This window comes from Rhipicephalus sanguineus, chromosome 5 (genome assembly GCF_013339695.2).
Source record: "Rhipicephalus sanguineus isolate Rsan-2018 chromosome 5, BIME_Rsan_1.4, whole genome shotgun sequence".
NCBI lineage: Eukaryota > Metazoa > Arthropoda > Arachnida > Ixodida > Ixodidae > Rhipicephalus > Rhipicephalus sanguineus.
The window spans coordinates 141378399-141390024 of NC_051180.1; the positions used below are offsets into that span (position 1 = coordinate 141378399).

The 11626-nt window shown below is 47.6% G+C and overlaps 1 protein-coding gene across 1 annotated transcript in view; it reads left to right on the forward strand.

The window, feature by feature from the left end:
• Positions 1–9634, forward strand: part of LOC119394285 (homeobox protein Hox-A5) — a 76255-nt gene extending 66621 nt beyond the window's left edge. Inside the window, exon 2 of the mRNA XM_037661567.2 lies at positions 1437–9634. Within this exon, the coding sequence (XP_037517495.1) occupies positions 1437–1723 (287 nt within the window). The 3' untranslated portion in view covers positions 1724–9634. The remainder of the gene's footprint in view (positions 1–1436) is intronic.
• Positions 9635–11626: the final 1992 nt, after the last annotated feature.

Genomic DNA, 11626 nt, shown 5'->3' on the forward strand with positions numbered 1-11626 from the left:
TACAGTGCGTATACACTGATCGGAATATACGGTTGAAGGCAGTACCACAAGATGTCGCCACCACCACTACTGCTCAAATCTAAGCGTGTGCTTTTTGTGTGTGTGTGTGTGTGTGCGGTGGCACCGCGTTGATACTATATCTACTTTCAGCCATCTTCCCATAGGAAAAAGCGTAGGTGATAAAGCAGTAAAAAATGGCAGCACTCTTTTAACTTCCCGATTGACCCTTTTTACCGATATTTAAAAGAAGACAGTTCAGTGCAAACTGTCAAGCTATTTCAACAGTGAGATAGTGCGTTGGCTGCGGTTCGTGCGGCGTAGTGTGATGCTGCCCCGCATAACGTGTTATGCGGTGTAGTATCACTCGACGCAACATGAGCCTGTGCTGTTGAGTTTTTCGCCAAGTGCACCTGTATTCCTACTTATTTAAATCTTGCTTCGGATGGTGTGGTTTCCGGATGATACGTCTGAATTTCCGGTTTCCGTGAAGATGGTATCAACGAGATTCCTTTGTACTCGTCCATGTGTTGTTGCGAGTAGCCGCTTTGTTATAGCTTACCTTTTTCCGCTATTCAGCAGGGCTTATAGTAAAAGGAAATGTACCCTGTTCGACAAAAAATACCTCGTTCCCTTAAAAAAAAAAAAAAACAAAAAACGGATACAGCAGATCCAAAAGTGTTCGCAAAGCTTGTCGTTCGTAAGCGCTATTCGCCATTGGTCGACATCCTTCACTAATGATATGTCCCGCTTCGGGAGTGGCTAACATTTTTCTCTCGCGAACAATACTTATAACTTAATAGACTTCGTGAACTCGGGCCCAGTTTCGCCTCTATTCAACCTCAACCAGAAAAGCGTATAGTAGGCGGATGTTTATTTCTCGCCACGCGATGTCAGAACTTGCGAGAGAAAGACGAGTCTTTGTTATAGTGGCCTGCCTTCGCAGTGTGTACGACAGGCAAATGCATTCCGCGCATGCGCTGAGCGGGCAGAAAATAGTAAGCGAACGAAACAAGAAAGAAAGAAAGAAAGAAAGAAAGAAAGAAAGAAAGAAAGAAAGAAAGAAAGAAAGAAAGAAAGAAAGAAAGCCTGTAATCGCGGAAGATTTTCGCAGGAAGATGCATTTGCAAGGACGCTCTCCGCGCAGAGTCCTCCGTGGTGGTCTGTGATTTAGCACCATTAGGCGTCGGCCACACGCACGAACGCGCAGGACCACTCTATAGGAGGACGCCGGCGCGTCCGCGCGCGCACGCTGTTGCCCGTACACACGAGGCATAGAGCGCTTACACACAGACACGCTCTATACGCACGCCCACAAACAGACACACGACAAAAGCGTTTTTTGATGAGAACCTGCAGCACCGTGGCCATAGCTTCCTCTTCTTCCTCATGAGTCCGGCAATCCTAATGTTCTTCTTCCCTCTCTCTCTCTGGTGCAGACGGCGTGAACGCCATGGGTGAGACGAAGCGGCAGAGGACATCGTACACGCGGTACCAGACGCTGGAACTCGAGAAGGAGTTCCACTTCAACCGCTACCTGACGCGGCGGCGGCGCATCGAGATCGCGCACGCGCTGTGCCTCTCGGAGCGGCAGATCAAGATCTGGTTCCAGAACCGGCGCATGAAGTGGAAGAAGGAGCACAAGATGGCCAACACCATTCCACCCCAGATTCCGCAGGTGATCCCCGACCACCACTCGCACATGCACAGCGAAACCAAGGCGTAGGCAGGGCAGTTGCTGCCGTTCTCATAACAACCGTTTGTTTGAACAATCCCCCTCTCTCTTCTTGTTTCTCCCGTTCGACATGCCCGCAATGAACAGATTGAGGAAAGGAGGTGACGAGGAAAACAAAAATTTATTCGAGAAAGGAAGAAAAGCTGAAAAAAAAAAAGTACAGTCGATCCCGCCTCGTTCGTTCGTTTGTTCAAGTTCGCTCGTACTTGTTTTCTGGAGGCTCTTCGTCTCTTTCGTGATTCACGTTAACCTCCTCTTTTCTTTCTATCCACTCTTCGTTGCCCTCGCAATCTCGTGACGTCATAACGCGCCTGCGCGGTCACGAGACGCGTCCGTCGTCGAAACGATCCCTCATCGACTGATCTCCCCGCATGATGTAGGCGGCGATCGTACAATAACTCCGGCGAACTGACTCATTCGAAAACGAAATACCGGAAGCCGTCGCGTGATCAGAGGAACGCAGAATTTGGAGTAGGAAATCGATGCCCAAGCGCTTATCCACCTTATACCTTAAGCGCAAAGTTTTCATTTTGTACGTGCACAGCTGAGGTTATCCTAAACTGTGGTTATCTTGATATCGAACATTATTGTGCTAAGTGGAAGCGCGGAATTTGCGTGTCACTCGCGCCTCTCAGATGTAAGCAACACTACAATCACCAACGTAGTTTCTCGCAACTGCGGCCAGATTGCGTGGTTCCTTTATCCAGCACGATGTGCCAGAATCTTGAAGGAATATTTCAACGATTGCTTATATCGCGCGACTGGGCTGCTCTGAGCTGCATAACGTCAATTATAATGCTGCGTTGCGCTAATAACGTTACAATATTAGGGTCAGTACCATGTTCACGGCCTAAAAAATAAACCAGGAGCGCCGAAGTTCCAAAATTTTACACCTCGTCTGAAAAAGAACTATGCTTGCATTACAATACTCATTCATTCCTCGAGGTGGCGACGGGTAGCTGCAGTTCCTCTGATGTTCGCGTCGGGTTCTTACGTGAACGCTCGATCCAAAAAAAAAAAAAAAAAAAAAGCACTCTCACTCAAATTGCCTTTAAAAAACGACGCCCCACCCCACTCCTTACCCTTGCTTTCTTTCGGCTGCCATGTGCGTACAGAGCTTCTTCTTTTTCACTTCTCTCGGAGGAGACGTAACACGACCAAACTTGAAAATAATCCAAGCAAGTGGCCCGAATGAAATAAATAATAACCATCCGCCGCCGTGCGTACACCGCCTCAGTCAAGCTAGCGCCGACGAACGCCATCTGGTGCCGGTTATTCAACTTTTTGGCCACCCATGACTAAATTGCCGAGAGCTACACCTAATTAATCAGCTCCACCCAAAACTATTACGCTGTCAGTGGCTTACGCTGCGGACTTGATAACTCAGATTAGAGCATTCTTAATATCAAACAATTCGCTTGAATTTGATCTGAGAATCGCAACTGGGCCAATATTCCATCTTGGTCGACCAATAACCTGCCCCTGATCGGTTCGTCACAGCGTGGCACATCCAATAAAAACCTAACTGCCTTTTCATATCGGAGATTCAGCTTCGCTACCAGCTCTAACAAACGAGCAGAACTCTTTCGAGACATCTCCCATAATCCTCCGCAGCAGAGGATGGCAGCTATCTTACATAGTGCGGTGTGTCGAAGCAGTGAAGCCCCCTTTTTTTTTTCGGGAGACAAACAAACGTGAGAATAACAACGACTGTCTTATCTACGCGCGTGGTGATCGACATACTGGGATAAGCAGAGCTCAGGCCTGGATCCTTACGCGAAATTTACAAAGCCGAACGTACGACAAGAATTCCTATCGCGAAAGTCGCGCCAACACGTCGTACAAGTAAAACAAAGAAAGAAAAATAACGGAAGAAACGCAGGCGTCCAATTCTCATTGACTGGCGAGCTTATCGGCATTGTTGAACAAAAATAAAGAGAAAGAAAGGATCCGGTCAAGGAATAGCTTTACCCAGAAGTGCATGTCGCGGTCATACGTGTGGTATCATACTCCGACGAACACAAGAAAAACAAAACAAGCAAAAACAGCGACGACGACGAGAAAAAGGAGAAGAACATTGAAAACTCTTGAAAACACGACCCGTGTGGCATAGACTTCCGCGAGGAGAGGAAACGTGACCTCAACTCCGTGCGCTCGAACCATTAGGACTCGCGCCAACCAACCAGACTCACGCAACACCCACACGAATCGACGTCGTCCGAACGCCCGCCGAGGCGTGGAAGCCGCTGGCTTGTAGGCTTCGAGGAAGAAGAGAGGCTTGGAGAAAGAAAAAAAGAAAAAAGGCCTTCGGCTGTGAACACGCCTCCAGGTGTACGCGAGGACTGGCTTTCCGACGCGCACGCCCTCTACACCCACCGGACGAAAAAAAAACGTCATCACCTCGCGCCGGTGACTTCCTCTTCTTCACCAGCGGGTGTCACCCACAGCCGAGTCGTGCGTCGTGGAGCACCCGGGACACTCTCACGAGGGTGTCACCATCAACGTCACCACCTCTCCTCCTCCAGCGTCATCCCGCCTCATCCGAGTGAACTGTGTGGGTGAGTGCGGAGAGGAGCAACGGGTTACTTTCTTCTTGTTCGTTCGTGCTGTGTGTGTCTGTGGTGAAAAAAAAAAAAAAAGCACCACCCTGAAGGGACACTCTGAGATGAACCACCACTCACCTTGAGCCGAGTGTGCGCTCTAAGGAAGCATTGGCTGTGCACGACACCCAACACCGGTCATCGACGGCACCAAAAAAAAAATGTAAGACGAAGGATACACAGTGTGTCACACCGCTAAAACAGAGACACACACACAATATAAGAAGGAAAAAAAAAAGATATATTTATATATATAAAGTATGTATGATCTGTAAAGTGTAAAACGAAGGTATAATAGAGGAGTGAGAGAGGCAGGATTCAAACAAACAAAAAAGAAAAAGTGAAAGCTACAAGTTGTACACCAGCACACACACGTGCGCAAACACACAAAACACATACCTACAAGAGAAACACACGCGAAGGACTTGTGTGTGACCACGAACTGTTTATCCCTTCTCCTCAACCTCTGTTTCTCCAACGCTGCAAATCGTTCCAGAGATGACGTCATTCGTCGCCCGTGTCCTCCTCCAATCGCCGAGCGGCGCTGCTGTGGCGTCGAGCCACCAACGCCAGCTCACGGCGTTCGACAAAACACGGGCCAAGGCAAAGAGGCAAGGAAGGAAGAACAAGAGATACAAAAACTGTTCACTCTATCGGCTACGAGGACTGACTTTATGACGCGAGTTGTGTGATGATGCCTAGACACAGCGGACGCTATGTGAAACGGTGCCTATGTGTGTGTCGGTGTCTTCAGGCATGTACGCGAAAAAAAGAAAATAACTCGGAGCTGAAGGTTGAAGTGACGAAAGGCTAACGGAAGATTGTCGTTGTATTGACGTGAGCGCATACTCAGGGGTTTCAGATGGGCTGTGGGGTGGCTTGCTGCTGAGAGAGAAAAACAAGAAAAAGGTGGTTGGGAAGGAGCAGCCAAGGCAAGAAGAGGCGAAGGTGAAAAAAACTCAATAATTTAAGGACAACGCGAGGGAGGAAATAGATTGAAGCTGACGAGAAAGTGTAGGGTGCTCCCGTTTGTGTTTCGTTTCCTAGATTTTGCCCTCCTAGCTGAGTGTGTTATATTGAGATATCTCTTACAGCTGTACCATAGTTTTCTCGGAAGTGTTGTTGTGGGTAAAGAAAAAGTGTGTTGTGAATGGTGATGCTTCGTTTCTTCGTGACACGAGCGAACTGCTTTTTTTGCTTGCTTCATTTTTTTTTTCGCATCGATGGCTCAGTGCATTTGTTTCGACCCCTTGCTGGGTATATGAGTGGAGTGTGTGAAGAGATGAACCTGTGTTCACTGGCTGATTATTACTGTCTCAACTTTGTTTTTTTTTTTTCTCGGCCACCGTGTTACTTTTTCTTGTCTCAGGTTTTTACGCCTATACACACCACTAACACTGGTGCGAATAAGAAGGAATGTACAATATTGAGTTTTATTTTTACAACTTCACATGTTACCTGGAGCATTCGGTGAGAAACCCTCTACGCTTGTTTAGAGAATGTGGTTGTGAATTTCTTGTGTACATAGGTTATTTTACATGTGCTGTTAGTTTGTTTTTTTTTCTTACAATTTGTGAATATGTGCTGCTCATTTTGTGGTTGGTTTATTTTATTCTCTTTTGAGGATTGAGCCAACGCTGTGTTACACAGAGTCATGCCAAGAAGGAAAAAAAAACGCAAAGAACTACTGAAAAAGAAAACCCGATGAAACAGATAGATGTATGTTTGGAGGCAAGCAAGAGAAATGTGGTTCGTGCCATATTGTTCTCAATTTGCTGATCTCTCCTCATAGTGCTAATTTATTGCGTTTGCATTTACCACGACAGATGTTTGGGAGACCGTTTTTCGGCTTTTTGCTCAGCGGTACACGGTTATCCATTAGTGGTTTTCGTCCCGCCTTGCATAAAACATGTCACGGAGTGCGATTGGTCGCGTAGTCGACGCGTTGGGATCATAAACAGGAGGTGAACGTAAGGGGGTCAGCAATTTCGGGACGGCCCCACGAAATGCTTAGCTCGTCTTATCGCAATCGCCGAGCGCTAGAAAGGCAGGCTCGATGCACTTTGGTATTGGGAAATTCGCGAATCAAATCCAAACCAGAACACTCCAAAACATCCGGCTTCGGATATGGAATCGAATACTGTATACTTTTTCCGGTTTGTTACAAACTCCAACAAACCAGCAAAAGCACCACATATAAGGAGATGCTGTTAAAGAAAAATCGCACTTGCTCTAACGCACATAAATGTTCTTGTAAGTCAATTCTGATTGCCAGCTTACTGAGTTGAGCTGTGCAGAAAATGAAAGCCAACCGAACGCAGCCATTTTCTTGGACCAAACATGCCCAGGAAAGCGTTGTAACTCCGTGAGCCATTAGTTGAATACCTGTATATATGAAACAGTATAATCCATCTATCCTATACAAATGTATTCGATTCGTACTACAAAAGTTTGAATATTCTCCTACTTACGATTTCTAATTCACTGATTCGCAGGCGCCTCCTCCAATAGCGAACGGTATTTTGCTAAGAACACTCGTTACGCCTGGAGGAATTTGTGCTAAGACAAGCTGAGGGCACTGCTCACAAATATTTCACTAGGAGTTAACTAGACAGAAACAATTATAATATTAACTCGTTCTCCGCAGGCGAAAACAACCTACTCCCAGCCCACTTCGAAAAGTAAAGTGGGCGGGTCCGCGAAGGCGCCGCCCGACCGACCAATCGCACGCCGACGCTTGTCCATTTCACCGCTTTGCTTGTATAGAAGCGCCATTTGCATGGCGAGTCCTCTCGACCCGAATTATTTGAAGAAGGAAAAAAAAATTCCGAAGTCAGTTTTTCAGATATATATAAATATATATATGTATACACAAACATTACTATTTATGTAGTGCTTTCCATCCACATTCATTTTAGTGGGAGGCGTACGAGAACAGCGGCGCGGAGGCAGTCCCTTGCTTTGTACAACGCGGTGCTGAGAGGAGATGTCATGTTCAACTTTCTGGCCTGTCTCGCCTTTCTTTCAGAGGCGATACGTCCTGTCTCATGAAGTTTCATACTTTAGACTGCAACTATCCGTGGTAGCACAGAGAGCGCAGTCGAAAGGTTGTTATGCAGCCTTTTTCAGCGATTTGCATTCAGCGTACACATATGATTAGACTGTATACGTTGACCCGGCCAGCGAGTCCTTGCATTGCAATCTGGTATAGGCAAAGTACAAAGTGCGCAAAAGTTACCAAGGTCGCTTTGCCTGTTCGGACTTTCTGTTCAATCCTGAAACAAGCATGAATTGAAACCCTGAGATATTCGCGGCATTTATCAGTCAGGTCACAACTGGAAGCTTACTTTAGTATTAATATGACGATACTTGACACAAGTTCTTTTGCTGCTCGCCAGAATGTCAAAATTCCACGTACAGTAGTAATACTGAACATTTCCGGCTGCGTGTCAATATCCCAGGAGGCCGAGTATTTGCATCTCGGGTGTAATTCTCTTGCTGCTTCTCGAAAACATCGATACTGATCTAATCTGAGGATTCGGTGGTATAACTGACGCACCAGGGACGTATCACGCAGTATCATCGATAATAGCTGTATCACTGACATCACTGCTGCGGAAGTGAAGCTCACTAGTTTTTACTTCTACTGCATTAGTAAGAGACAGGGGCAGCAAAAGAACGTTTTGAGAGAGAGATGATTTATTAGAAGGCAGAGAGGTCTGAGGATTTGTCACCACCGTTACCAGCTGGACCCGTGTACCAGCTGCGCACGTGGTGGTGTACCTGGTGGTTGTTCACATACGCAGCTGCGAGAAACACCACCGTACGGATCTCTGCGGACCATAAGGGCAACAAGCTGGTAGAGCTTGCTGGTGGCGGGGTACCAACAACAGATGATGACCAGATTGTTAAAGCTGCGCTTGAAATTATGAACTCCATCTCACGCACGGCAGTTTCGAAGGCCAGAGAGTCTTCTCAGCACCGCGGCGCGCCGCCGTTGGACCGGTGTATAAGGTTGCGGTAGTCATTTGAGGAGGAACAACGTGTGGTTCGGTAACTGTGACGTCACGGCCTCCCCCGGCGGGGAGAGGGGTTTGGACAGATATCGAACGGACGGAGACATCCATGTTCTTCACCAGAGCAGTGTGTACATGTCAGTGTAGGGATACGCGCGTAGTGATCGTCGTCTTCGTTGTAAGCAGCAGGAGCGAGCAGCAGTGCTGGCAGGAAGGCGCTTCGTTATTTTTAGACTGGCGAGTAAGGAAGAAGGTATTAGCGTCCGCTGCCCGTGCTTGCGTGCACCGCCCGACAGCTCTTTTATTTCCCGCTTCGGCGTTTGCACGAGCGGGAAAGGCAAAAAAAAAAAAAATTGCCTTGGTTCCGGCGTCAGGTGCATGTAGGACGGCAGGAAGAACCCCTCAGTATGAGAGCGAGATAACCGTGCAAGAAAGACTGGGCCTTCGCAAACTATTCTCTGTAAATATTTGATACCCGTCATCAGGATCGCCCGGCAGCGCTACACTTATATAAATACCGCATATACAGACAAAAAAGGGAGGTACATAGATGCACACGTCATCAAACGGGAAAGGAGGAAGAGGCGTGAAAAGAAAAAAAAAAGAAAATTATATATATACACACACTCACGCGCCGTTGCATCTACACCACATCAATGTCGCATTCCATTGTTCACGCGGATGAAAAAAAAAAAAAAACTACAACACTGTATCGACGTGAAGCCCTGCCCTTTGTTCTGTCATAATTCATGGTGTACCCCCCGATTCCTCTGTCCCTTCCCCATCCCTCGTTCACTCCCATGTTGCCCTCGGTCCTAATAGCGTGTAGACTGTCATTTCAACTGTGTCAACGTCTCTTGTTTTATTGTTTCAATCATTATTTTCTTCCGCGCGCGCCTGATGAGATGCAGTTGTGTGACGTAAAAGCATACCCAGTCATCTGCGGTTCGTTCAAAGAGAATGCGGCAATGTTTCCCGGTTGTGGTGAAAAAAAAAAAAAAAAGGAGATAGGGGAAGGGGGAGGCAATCGTCGCAACATAGAGGCGCCGCCATCTTTGTGCGCGCAGAGTAAAAAAGGAGGAGGGGGAATGGACATCCGATTGAGACAAAATTGCGAGTTGATGAAAAAAAAAAAATGTTCGATGCCTGTTAATGTACTCATGCGTGGGTGATTTCAAGCAAAGCCGGGTCGTTCTCACCTTCTTGCTATACCAGTGCATTACTTGGAAGTCATGAACTGTGTATGATCTAAGCTGTCATTAAAATGTGGTTGATGTCACGGACAAGGCTGGCTTGTGTTTTTGCCATTCCCGACGGGCGAAGTCGGTGGGCAGTCCGTCGCAAGATAGCCGGGGACAAAGTTGGACCTCGGGAGCTTGGAAACAAAAGCTAAACAGTGCTCGTAATCCCGAAACAATCACCATTATAACAAATAAGAACCTTATTTCGCTGTAATGCGTCCCTAATTGTAAGCCTTCGAGCTTACGTCAACGTAGGACACAGCTCTTCTGATGCTTTCGTAGTCCACACGTTGTCATCGACTGCACCGTCAGTATTTGATATATCCTTCCGACGCTACAAGAAGCAGGTGTGCATTCCTGGTTATACTGTACTAATGCAATACGGTTGTGTAGTTGACCTGTTTATACAAGGGTTCACTGTTGGTCCAGTACCAGCCGGCCCTATTTTAGATGCGTATAATTGACGTTTGCAATAATCGAAGAATGCATGAATAGTAAGAAGAGACTACGCCTGCGATCAAACGAGTTTTATATAAGAGTGACGAGAACTGCGACTTAAAAGCTTTCCAAGTGAGTGTGTTACAATCGGATCGAGACTCGACCAAAACGCAGCACCCCCTACCGCACCTTTTACGTATTCCTGTATCTAACAGTGCTTACTTGAACTACTTCGGCTTCATCTCCTAACTTTTTCCTTCTGCACATATACCCTACTTCTTTCACTGCTGTGCGTTGCATTTCCGTGTTACGCAACGACCTATACGACAAACGTATACTGGCTTGGGGCCAGCGCACGAACGGTAATGCCACAACCGACGCAATATCAAAAATGAGCCAAGGTTGAAGAAGCGTTAAAAGCTTCCGCAATTCCCCGCCGGGAACGCAGTGGCCACTGCGCACGCGTTTCGCTCATCGCTCGCATACGAGCGCACAAGCATGCATGGTCGCGGTCCCTCGAGCCTCGACAGCGCAGCGGCATCGTGTAGTGCTCGGCGCGCACGAGACGGAGAGGCACACACCACGTGTTTCGACCAAACCGGTGCCGTGACAGTTGGGCCGTGGGTCTCGCTACAACTGTCCGCGAGGCCCGCAGCCTGTTTTCGCATGCGCGTCACGGCAACCGAAGCGGCAACACACACGTACATACTGCAGTCGCGTTGGCTTCCCCGCTGCTAGCTCGGTGAGCCTGCTTTCCAGCCGTGCATGCTAAAGCAGTGGATTGGGAGGGGATACTGTGGGGAGCGAAGGGGGTTACACAAAGAATAAAGGAAAATATATCAAATTATAAAGTGCGCTTAAGAGAGACGACGGTGGTTTTGTTTCTATATAGACAGAAGCGAGACGACGAACGAGGTGGTGGGGGTCGGATTGGAAAGAAAAAAAGAAAGAAAGAAAGAAAGAAAGAAAGAAGGAAGGAAAGAAGGAAAGAAAGAAAGAAAGAAAAAAGAAAGAAGTGAGGTGAAGTACGTTGTCCGGGCGGCGCGCACAAAAGCACCATGGAGACGAAGAAGGAAGGAGCACTGCACGTAGCTATAGCGGCGGCGATCTCCGGCGATGCGGGCCGCAGCTTGCAACAGACGAGGCTGGCAGGCAGTAGCGAGCTGAACGCACACGCTCTTCGACGTCAAAGGGCTCTGCAAGGCCGACCTCCACGCCGACATGGTCCACGAGGCGGAGAAGCACGAAAGGATCGTGGTGGAAGCCGCCGTACAGCGCTTTTCTCATAGTCAGCGCGATACCGTGTGCCTCTCTCCGTATTTCTGCTGTTGTAAGAGCGTAGAACTTTGGAGGCCCAGCTTGTCTTTCATCCACCGTCTCATGTCGCATAGTCACGCAGCGGTTAATACAGGCTCAAAACAAGGCTAAATATGTTCAAAACCAGTGTGAAACTAGCTATCAAGGTCTAAAATAATATAAACTACAGAAATAACCAAGAATTGATCGCAATAATTTACCTAAAATAACGAAAAAAACTAGTGAAGCATGCGGCTACCGGCGCCGCGCAAGAGGAGGTTTCACCGCCTCGTCAAGCGCGTG